This window comes from Paralichthys olivaceus, chromosome 24, assembly GCF_024713975.1.
Source record: "Paralichthys olivaceus isolate ysfri-2021 chromosome 24, ASM2471397v2, whole genome shotgun sequence".
NCBI classification, from domain to species: domain Eukaryota; kingdom Metazoa; phylum Chordata; class Actinopteri; order Pleuronectiformes; family Paralichthyidae; genus Paralichthys; species Paralichthys olivaceus.
In genome coordinates, this window is record NC_091116.1 from 4,881,296 (window position 1) to 4,897,256 (window position 15,961).

Here is a 15,961-nt window from a genome sequence, read left to right on the forward strand (position 1 = left end):
TCATCCCAGTCCATGAAATGTGGATTTGAAGTTCCCGAGGAATTCTCATCCCCTGAGGACTTTGATTCATACCAGAGTGTATTCGCTGGGTGAGCTGAGGTTCTATTGTTTGTTGCTATTTTATTATTCATTGCGCTTGTTTCAAGTCTGACTGCTAAATATTTATTCACAGTCCAGCTCTCTGCTGCTTGAGACGAAAAAGTGTTGCAGACTTCAGTGGACAGCTGCTAGTTCAGGGGTACACTCATCATTTGGTAAAATTACATACTAGAAACATATTTTTACTGAATTAATAACACCTTCTCTTACACACAAAACATTTTTTCCCCCAATATTTATTTTGTGTTAAATAATGGACATTTAGCATGAAAAACACCATACGTATTGCCAGACCTAACCATGAATAACAAGACTGCATTATAATAATTACATCATACAGAAGATACAGTGATAGCAAAACATCACGAACATTGATAACCTCACATTTAAACGAGTTCTGGCTCAACTGACAGACAGTTACATATTTTATGCTATTATAATGTAGCACAAGCAGGCACCACATGTGGTAAAATAAAAAAAAGAATTCAGCAGACCTATAGAGACTGCCTTAGTAAACATTAAGCGCATGTAGACGCACAAACATGGAGAGCTCCACCCTCAGAGGTTTTCCAATTCTAAAAAGAGCTAAGTATGTGATTTCATCACCTCATCTCTGTGCCCACCTCACTATTTCTCAGTTTGTTTACTTGTAGGTTTTTCTCCCTTAAAGCTGAGACTTAAACTTGACATTCACAATAAAACTTTCGATATTCCCTCAGAAGTCTTTAAAGAAGCATCTCGAAAAGAACAGCTCTTGCATACTCTTCCCAAACTTAGAGGAGAAAGAAGAGCAGAGAAATCTACAACGCCCCCTTTTTACAGAACTTGTCAAGCTGAGAAAAAATACCAACATGAAGAAGAACAGATGACAGCAGATTCTTTGACAGCTCACATCTTGGAAACACCCAGGTGCAGAGCCTGTGGGCCAAATATTTCATTCTGTGCCTGAGGCAGAAATCATTCTTTATAATTATGAATTATTCTGCAAGGGAACAACATAAAAAAAATCCACCAGAGGCGCATTTTACTTGCAGCCATCCTTCATGATGCCATTATATATTATTGAGAAAGAACTCCTTATTTACTTATGAGACCTTTGTCAAACTTGGCTGCTGGCTGAAAATCTGATACCTCATAAAAGTCAACTTTTCAGGAACTAAGAATTACTTCTATCATTTTTAGGTAAGGAGTTTGGAAGCTTGAGGTGACCTTGAGTTTCCTTGGAGAGAGTGATGCTTCATTAAAAAAGTAAATACTACAAATCAGAGGTTAACTAAGAGCAAAATCATAATGAGCAGCATGAAGAGCTTGAAACCTCTTGTTTCCTTAAGCTGCAAAGATTACCCATCTCTCTCTTTGCCAGTCAATGCCTGTGCTGCCCTGCATCAATTCTGCTGCCTGTTCAGGCCTACCTCACCCCAACACCCAGCATCCACCTGCAGGCTCCAACATGGAGTCAGTGTTTGCAGAAAGGTTAACAATGATACTGCGGTTTATATTTTGTGCTTTCACTGTCTTTGTGCACTGAGATCATGAAAATGCTCCGTGTTGTGTGCGGTTTCCTCATGAGCTGCCTCAAGCACCTAATTGGGTTCTTATTGAGGGAGGTAGAGATAAGGGGGGAACCAACTGTGTGCACGGTCCCTTGCCTCCATCTCATTCCAATTTCAATTTGCATCATGTATTGTTCTCAAGACAGGGTCAGAATTGGGTTTCTCACCCCTAGAATAGCATTTTAACTTGTTTATTAGGAGAGTGCATACTTGCAACAGAAATAAGTTTGTTTGGCAGCCCGCTGTTTGTTTCAGGATACATTTGCTGCGTCTTAATTCGTGCACTTCCCTATTAACACTTGTGTTTGAGTGTAGGATGGCAAAAAGTTTAAATGGGGAAGCTGGACATAAATTATCACCCTCAGTGGACGCCATCTTGGCCACATAACAGAGAGAGGGAGGATACATCAGCACTAGCAGCAGCATAATTTCTACAACGACCGAAATAGGGGGCACACGTATTAAAGTTAAACAGAAAATAGCTGCTCTGGGAGTGGGTGCTTTGCTCATTTAAATAATGCATGTCTAAACCTGCTGAGGTGAACAGCAAAAAAGATATAAAATTCAATAAAAACAGTACATCTTTAGGAGAATGTCTCAGTATCTCTGGGAGGCTTTTACCATAGTTTTAAGAGAGCAGGGCTACGTTTTTGCACTGTTCATTCATAATGCACATAAGCAGAGACTGAGATTTATTCCGATACGATGTAAATCTACAGTACATTGAATAAAAGACACCATAAAGTTTGAATTAATAGGGTTATCATCATTATTCCTAATCAGCTAAAGTCATTTGACATAAAGCTTGCATTTCATTAAACTACAGGCTCTAATTTGATTATTTCCTTAAAATGTATAGAGTTAAAGTAAAGTATACAGAATTGATGGAAGATAATAGGCTGCAGAGATAGTCAAATAAAATCTACATAAATTCACAGGTTCAGCACCAAACGCTGGCAAAGACACAGATAATTACTCATCACCTGGAAGCCAGCAGACAAAGTGTTTACATGGAAGGCCCAGTCAGGGATGTTTTTGCATGCCAACTGTTCGTCTGTGAGCCTAACTTGCCGCCACCTATGCTGCTGCCTGTAAACTGCTCTTGGACAGTGCCTGCGTCTGCAAATCTTCGCTGTCACCCACACGCTATTGTCATTCATGTATTCGTACGCCTCCGCAACAAAAAGGATAAAAGGGTGGTGGTGCAGGGATGGGGGAGTGCAGGGCGACGGGAGGACATGAAAAAACAAACTTAAAAGTGGTTGGGGATGCGGCACTAAGCTTTCATAGTAATACTTTTATCCAATGTATGCAGGATAAAAGTATTACATCACACTGCTTAAAACAAATCCAGGACATTTTTTTGTTGCAGATAAAATTTGGATGTTTTATAGCTATTTGCTGTAACAATATCATGTTCATTCTTTGGCATAATTCAATATTTGTCATCTTATCTACAACGCTTGAATCAAAAAAACTGCTCTATGTATGTTTCAAGTGGCATTTAAAGGGAAACTTGAGTTATTTCTTATCTGGGCTTAATTCCTAATGGGCCGTGCAACTCTGGCAAAAAATATGTATGAATTTTACATAAATTATTTAAATTGATATCCAACAGAAATACATTTGCTCTCACTGTCCCTGTGTGAGATGGAAAAACACAAAAGCAGCAAATTTAGTTTTTGGCTGGAAGATAAAGGGGTTCTTACAGTACAGCAATCAGAGTCTGTAAGTAATCAATTTACTTTTTTACAAATGATTTCTGGTCCTCTTTTCTGGAATTTGCAGCACATAGCATGAGACATATGATCAAGGCTATATGTTTCTCCCTTGCTAGCAAACAATATATGACTTCTTATTCAATAAAAACATTGGTATGAAGCTGGTCCGGAGGAGCCGAAGCAACGTACAGCATGAGGTCAGGTTGTGTCAGACAATCAGACCGTACAGTGCTTGCACATCAATCGTGAGCTTTGGCTTCCTCAGATGATTGACTCGTACAGTGTGAGGTGGAATTTAACAACAACATATCTTAAGTCCCAGCGTCTTCCCAGCTTAACCAAATATTGAGCTCAGTTGATGGTTACCAACATTTCTTGAGTCTTTTATTAGTGCAAAGTTAGCATGGTCCATAGTAAGAGAGGTCAGAGGTTATTTTTCCAGCATGGCTGTTAAGCATATGACACCACAACTTGAAAACATAGAAAAATGTACCAGTTTATATGCTAAACTATCTATTCATCTCGTGGCTCTATTTTCAAGAACAAACATTGTTGTTGCTTTTGTTTAGTTATTAACCCAATTTATTTTACATGTTTTTGCTTTACCATTTTTCTTTTTTTTCCCCGGTTCCCCTTTTAGCACCCTTTGAGCTACTTGCTTTGTTTAAAGGTTCACTATCAATCAAGGTCGTTATTATTATTATCAAAGAATTGAAGGGGCTCAGAGAGAGAGGGAGGGGAGACATTTGCTGTCAGCTTCACAAAGGCAAAGCCATGAGGTTCGCGCTGGGGGAGAGGATCCCTGTGAAACACCTCGTTAGTCTAAGCCTGGAAACAGGGGCTTTGTACTTAGATAATGCTTGGAATAATTGGCAGCACTGCAGTGGAAGGCAGAGAGTAGAAAGACAAAGATATTGGAGCAGAAAAGGTGTGTTTGACTAGAGCACTTCTCTTGTGTCATTGGTAGGAGGGGAACTGGAGCAACAAGCAGGTACAATCAGCTTTTAATGGGTGGAATATGGGCACTTTTTTACTGCTAATTGACACATTAATAAGAATATTAATATTAATGTCTGCATCAGCATTCAAAAACTTTTTGTAGCAGGCACAGGCAGGAGATTTTAATTCCATACAGGCTGGATCAGCAATAGAAAATTGCCTGATTCTATAAGCCTGGCCTTCATATTTTCCGCCTGCCAGGATAAGGCTAAATTAAAGTCTCATATTTATCTTCAAGATGATTACACAGTGTAAAGATGCACTGAGGGTCAAAACATCCCGGCATTACTAAGAGGCCAACATAATCCCCCAAATACAGTAGATTAAATGTTTTTGGTGTTGTAGACCTGCAGGAAAGAAAAGAAAAATACCACAATAACCCTCTCTATCACAAGTAGATAAGGCTCTATCACAGGTAAGCAAGAATTGTAATTTCTTTGTGTTCAAATACATGAGAGCAAACTTTCCAAAGTTCAATAAAATAATTTGAGAGAGAGAGAGAGATACCCTGAATGGACGAAGGCGAATCCAAACTGATTTGTTAGAGTCGATGATTCCTCAGTGTTCAACAGTCCACCTGTCAGAGAAAAAACCTTTGGCACAGTCAGAACATAAAGACAGTGTTTCCATGTATGCAGGATTTGTCTTTTCAGTGTTGTTTCCATTAAAATGTCTGTCTCAGCCAGTGAACAACCCACCATGCTGAAGCCACACAAAAAGCACAGGCACTTGATGTTCGGTTCAGGGTGCAACAAAGTGGATGCTGCCAGTTTAAGAGAAGAGCGTTTCCCCGCCATCACATTCTCTAATCATGCACACAGAATTTGAAATAGACCTTGAAAAAGATCTCATGAATGAGGGAAGGGATATTACTCAGCGTATGATTCAGAACATAGTAATATGAAGAATGAGAACAGGAACTTGAACGGTAAATTGAAAAAAACAGATGGTGCACACAGTAAGCGCTGTCCGACAACCACTGTTGTGACCAGCCAGCTCTCCTCCGGGCTCGTTCATCAGGTGCCTGCGGTGCTGACGGTGGTGTAGCTGATCTTGGACATGGAGGTGGCCATCGTCGTGGCCATGGAGGTGGCAGTGAAGCCATCTTCTCCTGCTTCTCTCTTCCTGCAGCAGAAGCACTTTCGGCAGAGCCGATTGCGGCAGCAGCCGGCAAAGGTAGAACACAGGGCCTTGCGGAAGCGCGTGTTCATGAAGCAGTAAATGATGGGGTTGACACAGGCAGAGGAATAGGAAAGCAGGTGGATGAAGGAGATGGGTGCTCCTGAGAGGGCTCTGGAGGCTGACCTCAGGTCAAAGGCTTTCCAAGTGTTAGCTGAGTACAGCGGCATCCAGCAGATGAAGAAGAGTGCTACGATCACCATCAGCATGCGGATGACTCGCTTTTTGGCCTGCAGCTTGGCCTCCGAGGTGTTACTGCGGGCTCGCTCAGACTTGGCCTGGGTGGCGCCAGACGGGGTAGAGAGGGTGGGGAGCTCCACAGCAGAGGAGGGTTTTTTAGCCACCTGGACGTAGCAACCATCGTCATCATCGTTCGAACCTGCCGCAGCCCTGCCTACACCATTTTTTTGGCCTGTGGAGGGTCAAGCCCAAAGTGTTAGTTAGTGGCAGCTGGATTAAGAAGAGGGGAAATCAACTACAGCTACACTACAGGGGTTTGTCATTAATTCTCTTCCCAAAGTCTTGTTTTCTTCCACTGAAACCAACTATTCATATCCAGTGGGAACCATAATTACTTCATACCTGAGTCATTCAAAGAAATTACAGTGTAAATCATAATATTGCTGATGCACCAAGAATCAAGCTTTGTGGAACCACAGAGAAAATCTTCGTTAAAAGTTACTTAGAACCACAGAGTGGAAGGAAAATCAGTCGAGAACAGCAGCTGTTGGGAACTGAATCGTGAAGTCTATTGATTAAAACATCAAAAACAACAGTATCAAAGGCATCGTTCACAATATGGTTGGGACATTAATTATTCATCTGTTTGTATACAACCCTTTTCAGTATGTTTCCTTGGATTGGAGTGTTTGAGTTAAGAATAAAAATCAAAATCATTCAGCATATATCAAATATTAAAAACAGTTTCTCAGCCAAGGATGGAAGTTTGTTATTTTTCTGTATCTGTATCAGAGAGAAATAATAAATGATGTTTAGAGATTAACATTCGTTCCTGAGGCCTTTTTTTAGATTGTCTCAACCTTGATGAATCATACAGTTGACTGGACTCCATGGAAACTGGTTGTCCTCCTGCATACAGCACTTGTAGTTCACCTGAAGGGACCATATTTCTGCTGCAAAGCCATGGAGAAGTTCCAGACTTGAAAAGAAGTAGCACAGGCTTTTTGACAGGCTGAGAGGAGGAGTATTTTTGGTAAGAGGTGCAGAACCTGCAGGTTCATCTACTAAGTTCTAACTTTACAGATATATGATTTTATGTGATATTAATATGTCTACATCGACTAAGTATGCACACACTGATTTCATATTTTAGGGATTTTTACCACACTTTTATTTAATCCAGTTTTTCCTCTCTTTCTAATGTGATTCCCTGCAGCTTCACACATGTCTATAAAGAGTGAAAAAGATGTTTTCATCTCCAGCATGCGTTAAATCAAAGTGAGCAAAAGGCTTTGGACTGAATCCATGATGGATCTCACCGGAGGTCTCCGTGTTCTGGCCCAGCTCAAACTGCATCCCTCGGAAGAGTTCTCTGGAGATCAGACCGTATGCTATACTCATCACCACTCCCGGGATGAAGAACAGAGTGAACAGCAGCAGCACATACCTGAAAAACAGCCAGAATGGAAGGAGGGAGCCGTCAATAAAAAAAGTGTATCTGAGTGCATCTGGGTTGAAACAGCTGAACCAAACCAATCTAACGCTCTGATTTGTAGAACACTATCTGCAAACTTACTATTAAATAACTGTTTTTCTCTACATCGTACATCTTCATGCATTTGTAGGTACTGTGCTCAAGACCCTGCAGATGGCTGACCCCTCCATAACAGTTCTCCTTTCCCCTGTGCTGTTTGGCACAAGATACTGCGAAGACCAGGCCAGTTCTGCAGCTTCTACCTGAAGCCTGCTCAGTGGCCTGCAGGTTAACCCTCCTCTACACTTGCTCTGTCTCTATCTTTAGAATACATACATACATACATATATACATACCTTGTACATCATTGCAACTCCTGATTTACAAAGTCAAAGTGCAATATTGTCAGCAAAACTGCTCATTAGGCCACAAAAGGCATTAAGCTCCTGTCAATATTTTATTATCATATATTAATCTGCTGCATGTATAAAAAGTGCAATATTTCCCCATAAAATATAGTGTGAGAAATGTAATGTGTTTTGTTAAATTCTATAATTGGAACCATATTTTAAAGTAGCCAAGAAGTGCAAATCAAAACAACAAATTGGAAAACACAGCAACGATGGCACCTCGATGGCAAATAAGGGACACAACATTAACTTCTAACACAAAAGGGCTGTACCTGCTATCGATGAGGACTGTGGCTGATTGAATGTTGTGTTCTTTGTCCAGCACCAACGGTGAATGTCACTGTGATTTCCCATTTGTCGTAATAATTTGCACTGCAGGGCCACAGTAATATTTATTCATTATATATTTAAAACCTTGCATGGTGCAACATTTGCTGCATCATTAATTTCATCCTCTTGTGCTGAATGTTATTGATTAATGATTTTGTTTCACTTTGTCAATGTCCTGCTTTTATTTTTAACTCAGATGGAAATAGCTGGCTCTTAAGATGCTGAATGATTCACTATGTTCTCTCTACTCTTCCAGTCACATTAGCACAGTATCCCAACATGAGTGCACATTAGGTGTGCAAGGTTAGCAGAGTTAGGTCGACGAGTTGGATCAGTGAGCAGCTGCAGGTTTAACACTACAACACACTTTCTTGAAGAGGGTGGTGACCATCCTGTTTAACCCAGGAACAGTTTTCAACACAACCTTAACAGTGACCTGTTTTCATAGTGACAGTTGACACAACGACACAGTGCATATTGACACATGGCAACAAAGGGACATCACATGAGCACAGCTTGACGTACTTCACACAGCGCACATGGTTACTTATTTCATAACTGTAAAAGATGTAAAAAAAATTTTAGAAGCCATTTGCTGCACAAAATGATTTCTTTACCAAACAAACATGGATAAATATGCTGGAATATAACTCTCTACAGCTTGGGGCTGTGTACTCTATTCCTTTTTTTCCCTCGCACAGAAAGAATAATGACCATGGCTCCCTCGAGTGACTGGATTGATGACACCTCAAAGAAGAAGTTGTGAACTGAGAAAAGAGCAACAGAGGCGATTTGTCAACCATGTACAAAAATCCAAAAGGGCTCAGTTCCTCTCAGCACCGTCTGTCAAACCAATCAGTGTGTATTCTATCCTTCAACAATATAATCTGGTTTGCAAATGAGTTGCATAAGAGACTACTTGGTATTACAAAAGTATAGATCAGTGTGTCAATTGAATAGGGTTAGGGTGAGTGCAATTCTTTTAAAAGAGAAAACTAGAGAGTGAGCCAAGAATAAATAAGATAAAAAACTGCACCGTTGTCACTTTGATCGTATCAAACCTTTACCATCTGTGGCCACATGTCCCTTTTGATTCCCCATAATCAGAGCATGCTCTTCTCAAGCACCGCTGTCTGCCTTGCACATCAGTCACCACATGAAAGCGTCAGCAGGGAGAAAGAAGAGATGGGGTTTCATTATTCCTCTAATATTCTAATGACTTCATGGGCAACCCTGTGAACTCTGCGCAGCCGCTCTCTATCACTTTTCATTTCCAAAAGACGGCTTCAGTCGGAGTCTCTGATCAGCTGCCTGTTTGATACTGAAAGTCTGTTGGACAAAGGCTGTCGGGAGGTGAACATGTTGGAGTGTGGGAAAACACCGAATGAAAAGCTGCTGGTGCGTATTTGAGCGTGTTTTAGTCTGAAACCCAGATAGATGGAGCTGAAGCAGTTGAAGCCCATGAAAAAAACTTATGGCGCTCCCTCTTTTCACTCTTCACATAAGTGATTATCACCTGGAAAAGGTTGATATTAATCCTCAAAGAAAATGTTATGCATGCGTTACACCTTTCTGCAACATGTTCATATTCTTATCCTAAATTTCTGCTACAGTTGTTTGTACGCTGAGTTCGTTACAGTCAGATCCAATTAATTAAATCTAAATGAACTCAAGAAAAATGACATTCAATCCAAGTGGTAAGTCTAAACATATGTAGATTTATATATGTATCATAAGTATTCCTATCAAGAAAACTAAACCGGTTATTTCTGCAATATTGAATCAGAGCTTTATAGCATTTCTATTATTATAAAGCTTTATATAAAGTGTCTGTGTTGAAAGAAAAAGCACCATAGCATAAAACACAAAATATCACAGTGAGTCTTCAGAGGGAAGCTGTGATCTAGGATATATTTTCTTAATGTTGAGCTTTTTTGATGTGAAATATATCTAAAATGCTTTAATAATGCAGGCCAATTGGTGGCTGGGTATGCAGTGTGAGCTGTATAATTTAAATGGGATTTTATATTGGACCATAAAATGCGGTTGAGACATTTAAAGGCCAAAATGAAAGTCGGCAAATATACAGTATGTGCTTCAGCGTAGAAATGACAGAATAGATGACCTGCATAGACGATCATACAACTGAATATTATACAATACAATATTACATTTGATCGTATTAAGATGTCATCATTAAGTAGTACATTGATTTGTAAGTGAAACTGGATGAAATCATCGACGCACACCATCACAATTATAAAACTTGAAAATGGTCAAATTTGTCATTGACTTGACAGAATTGCTTCATTAACCACTCTATGGATCTTGGGTGCCTCAATATCATCTGCTCATCATCTCAGGCTGTGATTTCAGTCTAACACTGGATGCTTCAATAACTCTATCGACTGCTTCATCTGGCTCAAAAAAAGGTACCATTTCCATAACGGTGAGAGGGAGATGAAAGAGGTCTTACCTTCTCACAGTCTTAGTTTTAGCCCCTCATTTAAGAGTAATTTAAAAGGCAGTCATGATGGGTGAATAGGAAACTGTGAAGTTAAACTTGAAAGGTCCTCGTGCTCTGTGACATGTCTGGACTTTTGTCATCCGAGCTTCGGCTTTCTTCCTCCTCAACCGCGCAGACTAATTAACTGGTCTCCCACTGACTTGTCTTTCCCAGTGCAGCTTAAGAGTTTGATGGACAGCCAGAGAAAACAGAATCCTTCAGAGAGTTTGACCACAAAAGGCTGTCGAGTCGAGCGTTGTCCTCGCCGTGTTTCGGCTTCTTCACCTATGTTCGAACATATCCATCTATTTGGGGTTCTTTTTTAACAACAAAGCAGCACTTATTGGTATTCAGAGGGCGTGTATATTGGACAGATGACTTTCTGACGCAGAGCAATCCACACTGTAGCTGCAGTAATCATTACTCTGCTGACCTTTTGCATTAGCTTTACTCTTTCCTTTATCTCAGCATGCAGTCGGGAGCCTAAGAACAATCATTATAATTTAAATTGATGGCAAAAGGGTTAGGGGTAAAATGCATCCTTGCAGCACCACTATCTTCAGAGGTACAGTGCTCTGTAGCTGTCAAATGATGCAACCTCTACCTCCTTTATTTCCCCAGCTCCTCAATCCTCTGCAATGACCCCTGCTACGCTAAAACCTGATCCATTTCAAACTCTCTCTAATTGAGCCTCATCAGGAGCTGCCTACTCACCTTTTTCAGTTTCACACCTAATGATTTCATAAATTTTTCAGACACCACGCCAGTAACCACTTTTATGGCTTCTGCTCATGGGCTCATTCCAAAAATGACCTTTTCTCCATCATTTTTATACCTTTTATCTCACTCATATTTCCCTCCACAAACTCCTGACTTTCCTCAAAGGTAATAATTAGACAATTTGGGTAATACACTTATTTCACTGCACCCCAATAATAGGTAACAAGAGACTGACTCCATTTTCTAATTAGAAACTCATGTCATCCAACCAATGGTTAGAAAAAAAGCCTACCATCTGTGTATTATTTAAACTGCTAAGTGCACTTGAATGCAAAAATACATTTAATAAGTTCTATGCTAATTGATTTGCACTACAAACAAACATCATAAGTGTGGATTGGATAGCACAGACGCAATCACATGCTTGTTCACTTTATTGCTCTGACAGAGAATTTGTTAAAGAAATTGGAGATGTTGCCAAAATGACTAAATCAGCATGCATGTTTATTTTATCAATAGATAGTGTCCCAATTGCTTCAGCAAATGAAGTTAATATCTACTTGTCATGGTAATGCATATGTAAATGACACAATTGGACTGAATGTAAATCAGTATTTCTCCACATATTTAAAGGCAGAGCCATGCAGACTGTATTCCCTTCACAAGTTCACTCCCTCCATTTATCTTTCACTGGTAGCTGCTGTGGTTGAGGAAGCATGACCGGCTAATTATTGTCATGCATATGAAACCTGTGAAGTTTTCACTGACTTTCGTCTGTTCTAAACAGATTTATTGCTGTAAAACCGCAAGCAGGCCTCATCATCAAACACATCACCAGTCAGATGGGTTCAGAGAAACTAATGAATGGATTTTGCTGCTTGATAATTTTTGCTTTGTCAACAAAGCGATACGTCCCAGTACTCACCAGGTCTGTTCAGCTTGCTTACTGGGCCAGTCCAGGCGACACATGTGGCCGACGGTGCCGTTGGCCTTGGGGAAAGTCTTTATGTTGCTGAACACCGGGTACGGCACCATGATAAGCAGAGACACCACCCATGTGGCGGCGATGACACGGTAAGCGTGGGAGCGAGTCTGCCATGCACGGGACTTCAGCGGGTTACAGATGGCGCTGTATCTCTCGGTGGCGATGGCCACAAGGCTGAAGGTGGATATGCTGACAGAGATCCCTGCAGATAGGAAAAGGCAGTACACTCATTTGCATATTCCTGAGTTCATTTTGTTGTATTTGCATACAGTCCAGTCACAGCCGGTTTCGACCCTTAGTTGTTTGTTTCTCTCCTACTCTTTCCCAAAGAAGAAGCTGGTTTCATTGATGCGTTTTTCTTTTCCTGTTGACAAAATTGGGTGGTAATGTGACTGAAACGCAGCCCACTTTCCAAGCTGCTGCTCCGCTCTGCTCTGCTCTGCCAAAGCTCCGGATTTTATGACCTGACATCGTCATCTGCCAAAATCAGCAAACATATAAGTCATGCTGCGTTCCTTTGTAAAATGATCACTCAGAGATATTAACTTTTATCTTTATTATTTCAGTGTGAGTTCTATCTCATCAATCTTAAAAACTGCTGTTCTTATTCTTTAGTATGTATGGCCATGTTGAGGGTAACTCTAATGAGATTCAAAATGGCATTTAAAAATTCTGACTTGATAAGTGGATTCTTCCCTGGATTTATATGTTGTTACATCCATCAGCGTCACTGTGAATTCATTGCTGCTTTTCATTGTTGAGTTACTGACTTTATCCAACCGATGTCTCACATAGTAATTCTAAATTCTTAAACTCTCCTAACATGTGCACAGGACATTAATGCGTGTCAGCTATTTATCAACAGCACAAAATACAGCAGTGGCAGTTATTTACAAAGAGAATGACAAGCATGAACAATACAAGAACGTCCAAGTTCACCTTTTGTGCCATTAAATCAAACAAAAAGCAAACAGGTCTATCACCACCACTTTGTCAGTGGGTGTAAGAGGAATAGAAGACATATCTTATAATCCAAGGACACTGTCTCTGTGGGGTTCAACACAGGTCAAATTCATTTCCAGACAATCCAAGGCCAGGCAAGTGGTATTTGCATGTATGAATATGCATAATCTGCAGAGGGGGAGGAAGCTCACTGAGAATCCCAGAATCCTGATGATGAGACAAATTGCATTAATAATCCCATACCAGCAGCTACAAAGGGAGCCCCCGGGAATTAATTCACCACGGTCATCCTGTATGGTTGCACAAGGCAGCGTCCTCAATCCACCATTTCATTGTCACATATTTATCCCCATTCATTGTTCCTGCAGGACAGATGAGCATATCCTGTCTGAGCCATGGCTTCGCATCATCTTTCACAAGAGGAAGTCATTATGCATACCCCTTGGAGTGCATACGACCATGGCCGAATTCAATTTACAGGAACCATATTAAGTATTTGAGTGGTGGACGGCCCTATGGCTCAGTCGAGAGCAGTTTATCGTCCACTCTGCCAGATCAACCTTTTCTGATGGTCGTTGCTGCAAACCAATGATACAATCTTTGGCCCTTTCAATAGTGAAAAGGATTTTGTGTTTATTGTAAGCTCTAAAATATTAAAAACTTCAGATCTGTGAATGCCAACCTAGAGAAGAAAGAGATATTTAGCATGGGATATGATGTGGAGTCTGATAGAAGCGGAGGACGGTTTTATCTTATGCCTGTGCTTACAGAACAAAGGAGACTACTTGTGCAGATACTTCAGAACAAAGAGAACATCATCTTCACAAATAGACATCTGAATGCTTTTTATGCTCTGGGAGCAGTCGGAGAGGCTCTGTTGTGCAATGTTATAAGTATATGAGCTGTTTGTGAGAAGGGGGATTTTATTATTGCTGCTGAGACGCACAGTCAATTCACACATGGATGGAGAGATTTGAGGGAAGCACACTGCATATAAACAGCATGAGTGCCTGACATGTTTTTAAAACAAGGTTAGTTATTGCATCTTTGCCCACTCATTTGGTCAGGGCAGGGTTAGAGATGTGTATTCATGTGCTTAGAAAATCCAAAAGATATTTGTTAGGATTTTCCACCTATTGTTTTAGAATCAGAGTCACAATTTTGGCTTTTGTCAAAGAGGTGTCACTGTGTGTGTAAAGTCAGCCTTCCTGCAAATCGCCGGATGGAAAGGCCGCCCACTCCTTCAATGACACCTTCCTGCCTGACTTCTGATCACTTGTACACTACCGGTCAACGCTCTGGTCAAGCAGAAGGAGGTGGGTGGCACAGTTAACACATGCAGATCTGAACAGTGCACCGGCACTGCACGAGTCTCGCACAATAACTCTCTCACACCCCCACGTCTCTTTCAAGCGCTGAGCACAGACAATGAGAGACCCAATCACACACAGGGGGGTTTTCTTTTGTTGACGCTTGAAGGCAGTCACGTCCAGCCACAGCACCAGCTCATACCGACTGTGGAACTGAGGAACCCAGAGATGTGGGAGATCTTTCTCTTTCCCAGCACAGTGCAAAGGATGAATAATCAAAAGAAACAATAAAAATAATGAGCAGGGGAAGAAAAAAAACTAAGCGTAGTACTTCTGGAGAATGTTTTGCAAAGTAAACAGACAAAAAGCAGGATCTCAAGAAAAAGGACTTTGCATAAGAGGATATTAATAACAGTAGATGATTTAGAGACACATCACCAAGGGATTAAGTTTTAAAGGGAATCGTTTTTAAGAAATGTGGGACATAACGCCTCAGAAAACTGCAATTTATATGAATTGAACAAACAAGATGTGGTATGTTACACTTTTAAGAAATTATTTTGAAAAATTACAATAATTTAGCAAAAAACAAGGAATTTTTTTTAGCAGTCAGGTCTGTTTTAGGAACATGAATGAAAGATTGATACAGTCTTCGTCAGGCTTAATTGCCTCCTACCCCACAGGCTTGAATTGACTCATTATATTTGGCAGAGCAAAATTCTCTATACCATTTTTCAGTGCACGGATACATGAAGATGAGTAGCTCAGCCTATAGAGCCCCATTAGAGGGTGAAGCCTGTGTGAAAATAGAGCCACATCACTCAATTGAAAACCACACAGATTTTCAAATGAGTGATCTTTTCAAATCCTACACTTAGAAAGACTGATGGCGGGTTGTGTACATTCGTACTGAAGGGGAAATGCACTTCCAGGTGATGAATGGTGCTGATAGTCGTTGGATTTAAATTAATGGCACAGCTGCAGGTAGTCGCAGGCACCTCTAAGAAATTGAACATATTGTCTAAGGGATTAGATTTTTGTCCTGGAGCATGAGGCCCTAATTCATCAACCCTTTCAACATTTCAGTCCAGGTCCACTTGACCATCTGTTTTATAACTGCCAGGGGAGGGCAACCCTGATCTGAGGTCAGCACTTGTGATGGCCCAATTTGTTTGGCCTCGAAGGAAGAATTATGGAACAAATCAAGAATATCTTCCTGTGTACGTCTGTTCTAAGCACGTCTATACTCTCCATGTAAAAGGGCAGACCTTAATATTGAAAGCTGTTCTACCAATAGATACTTGTCACAAGCTGTAAATGTTTTCCAATAAAGTGTTAATCATAAAAAAGAATATCATGCTGTAGTAAAACACACTTTAAAATATAGATCATGCTCTCCCATGCATTACAGTATTTGGTTGTATACCACTTGTTTATGTGAATTCTAACTTCTAAATTAAAACATCAGTTGCAGCTAAAATGCACCAATGAAACCCCACAAACCTCCTTTTCATTGTGCATATGCAATAAAT

General features: G+C 40.5%; 1 protein-coding gene across 2 annotated transcripts in view; it reads right to left on the minus strand.

Annotated features, from left to right (window-relative positions):
* Positions 1 to 3,728: 3,728 nt before the first annotated feature.
* LOC109639712 (cholecystokinin receptor-like) overlaps positions 3,729 to 15,961 on the minus strand; it is a 29,500-nt gene continuing 17,267 nt past the window's right edge. For both annotated transcript variants that reach the window (XM_020103313.2, XM_069521304.1), the window contains exons 4-6: positions 12,097 to 12,358; positions 7,051 to 7,178; positions 3,729 to 5,963 (exon numbers count right to left, since the gene is read on the minus strand). In XM_020103313.2, coding sequence (XP_019958872.1) covers positions 5,389 to 5,963; positions 7,051 to 7,178; positions 12,097 to 12,358 — 965 coding nt within the window. In that variant the 3' untranslated portion in view covers positions 3,729 to 5,388. The remainder of the gene's footprint in view (positions 5,964 to 7,050; positions 7,179 to 12,096; positions 12,359 to 15,961) is intronic.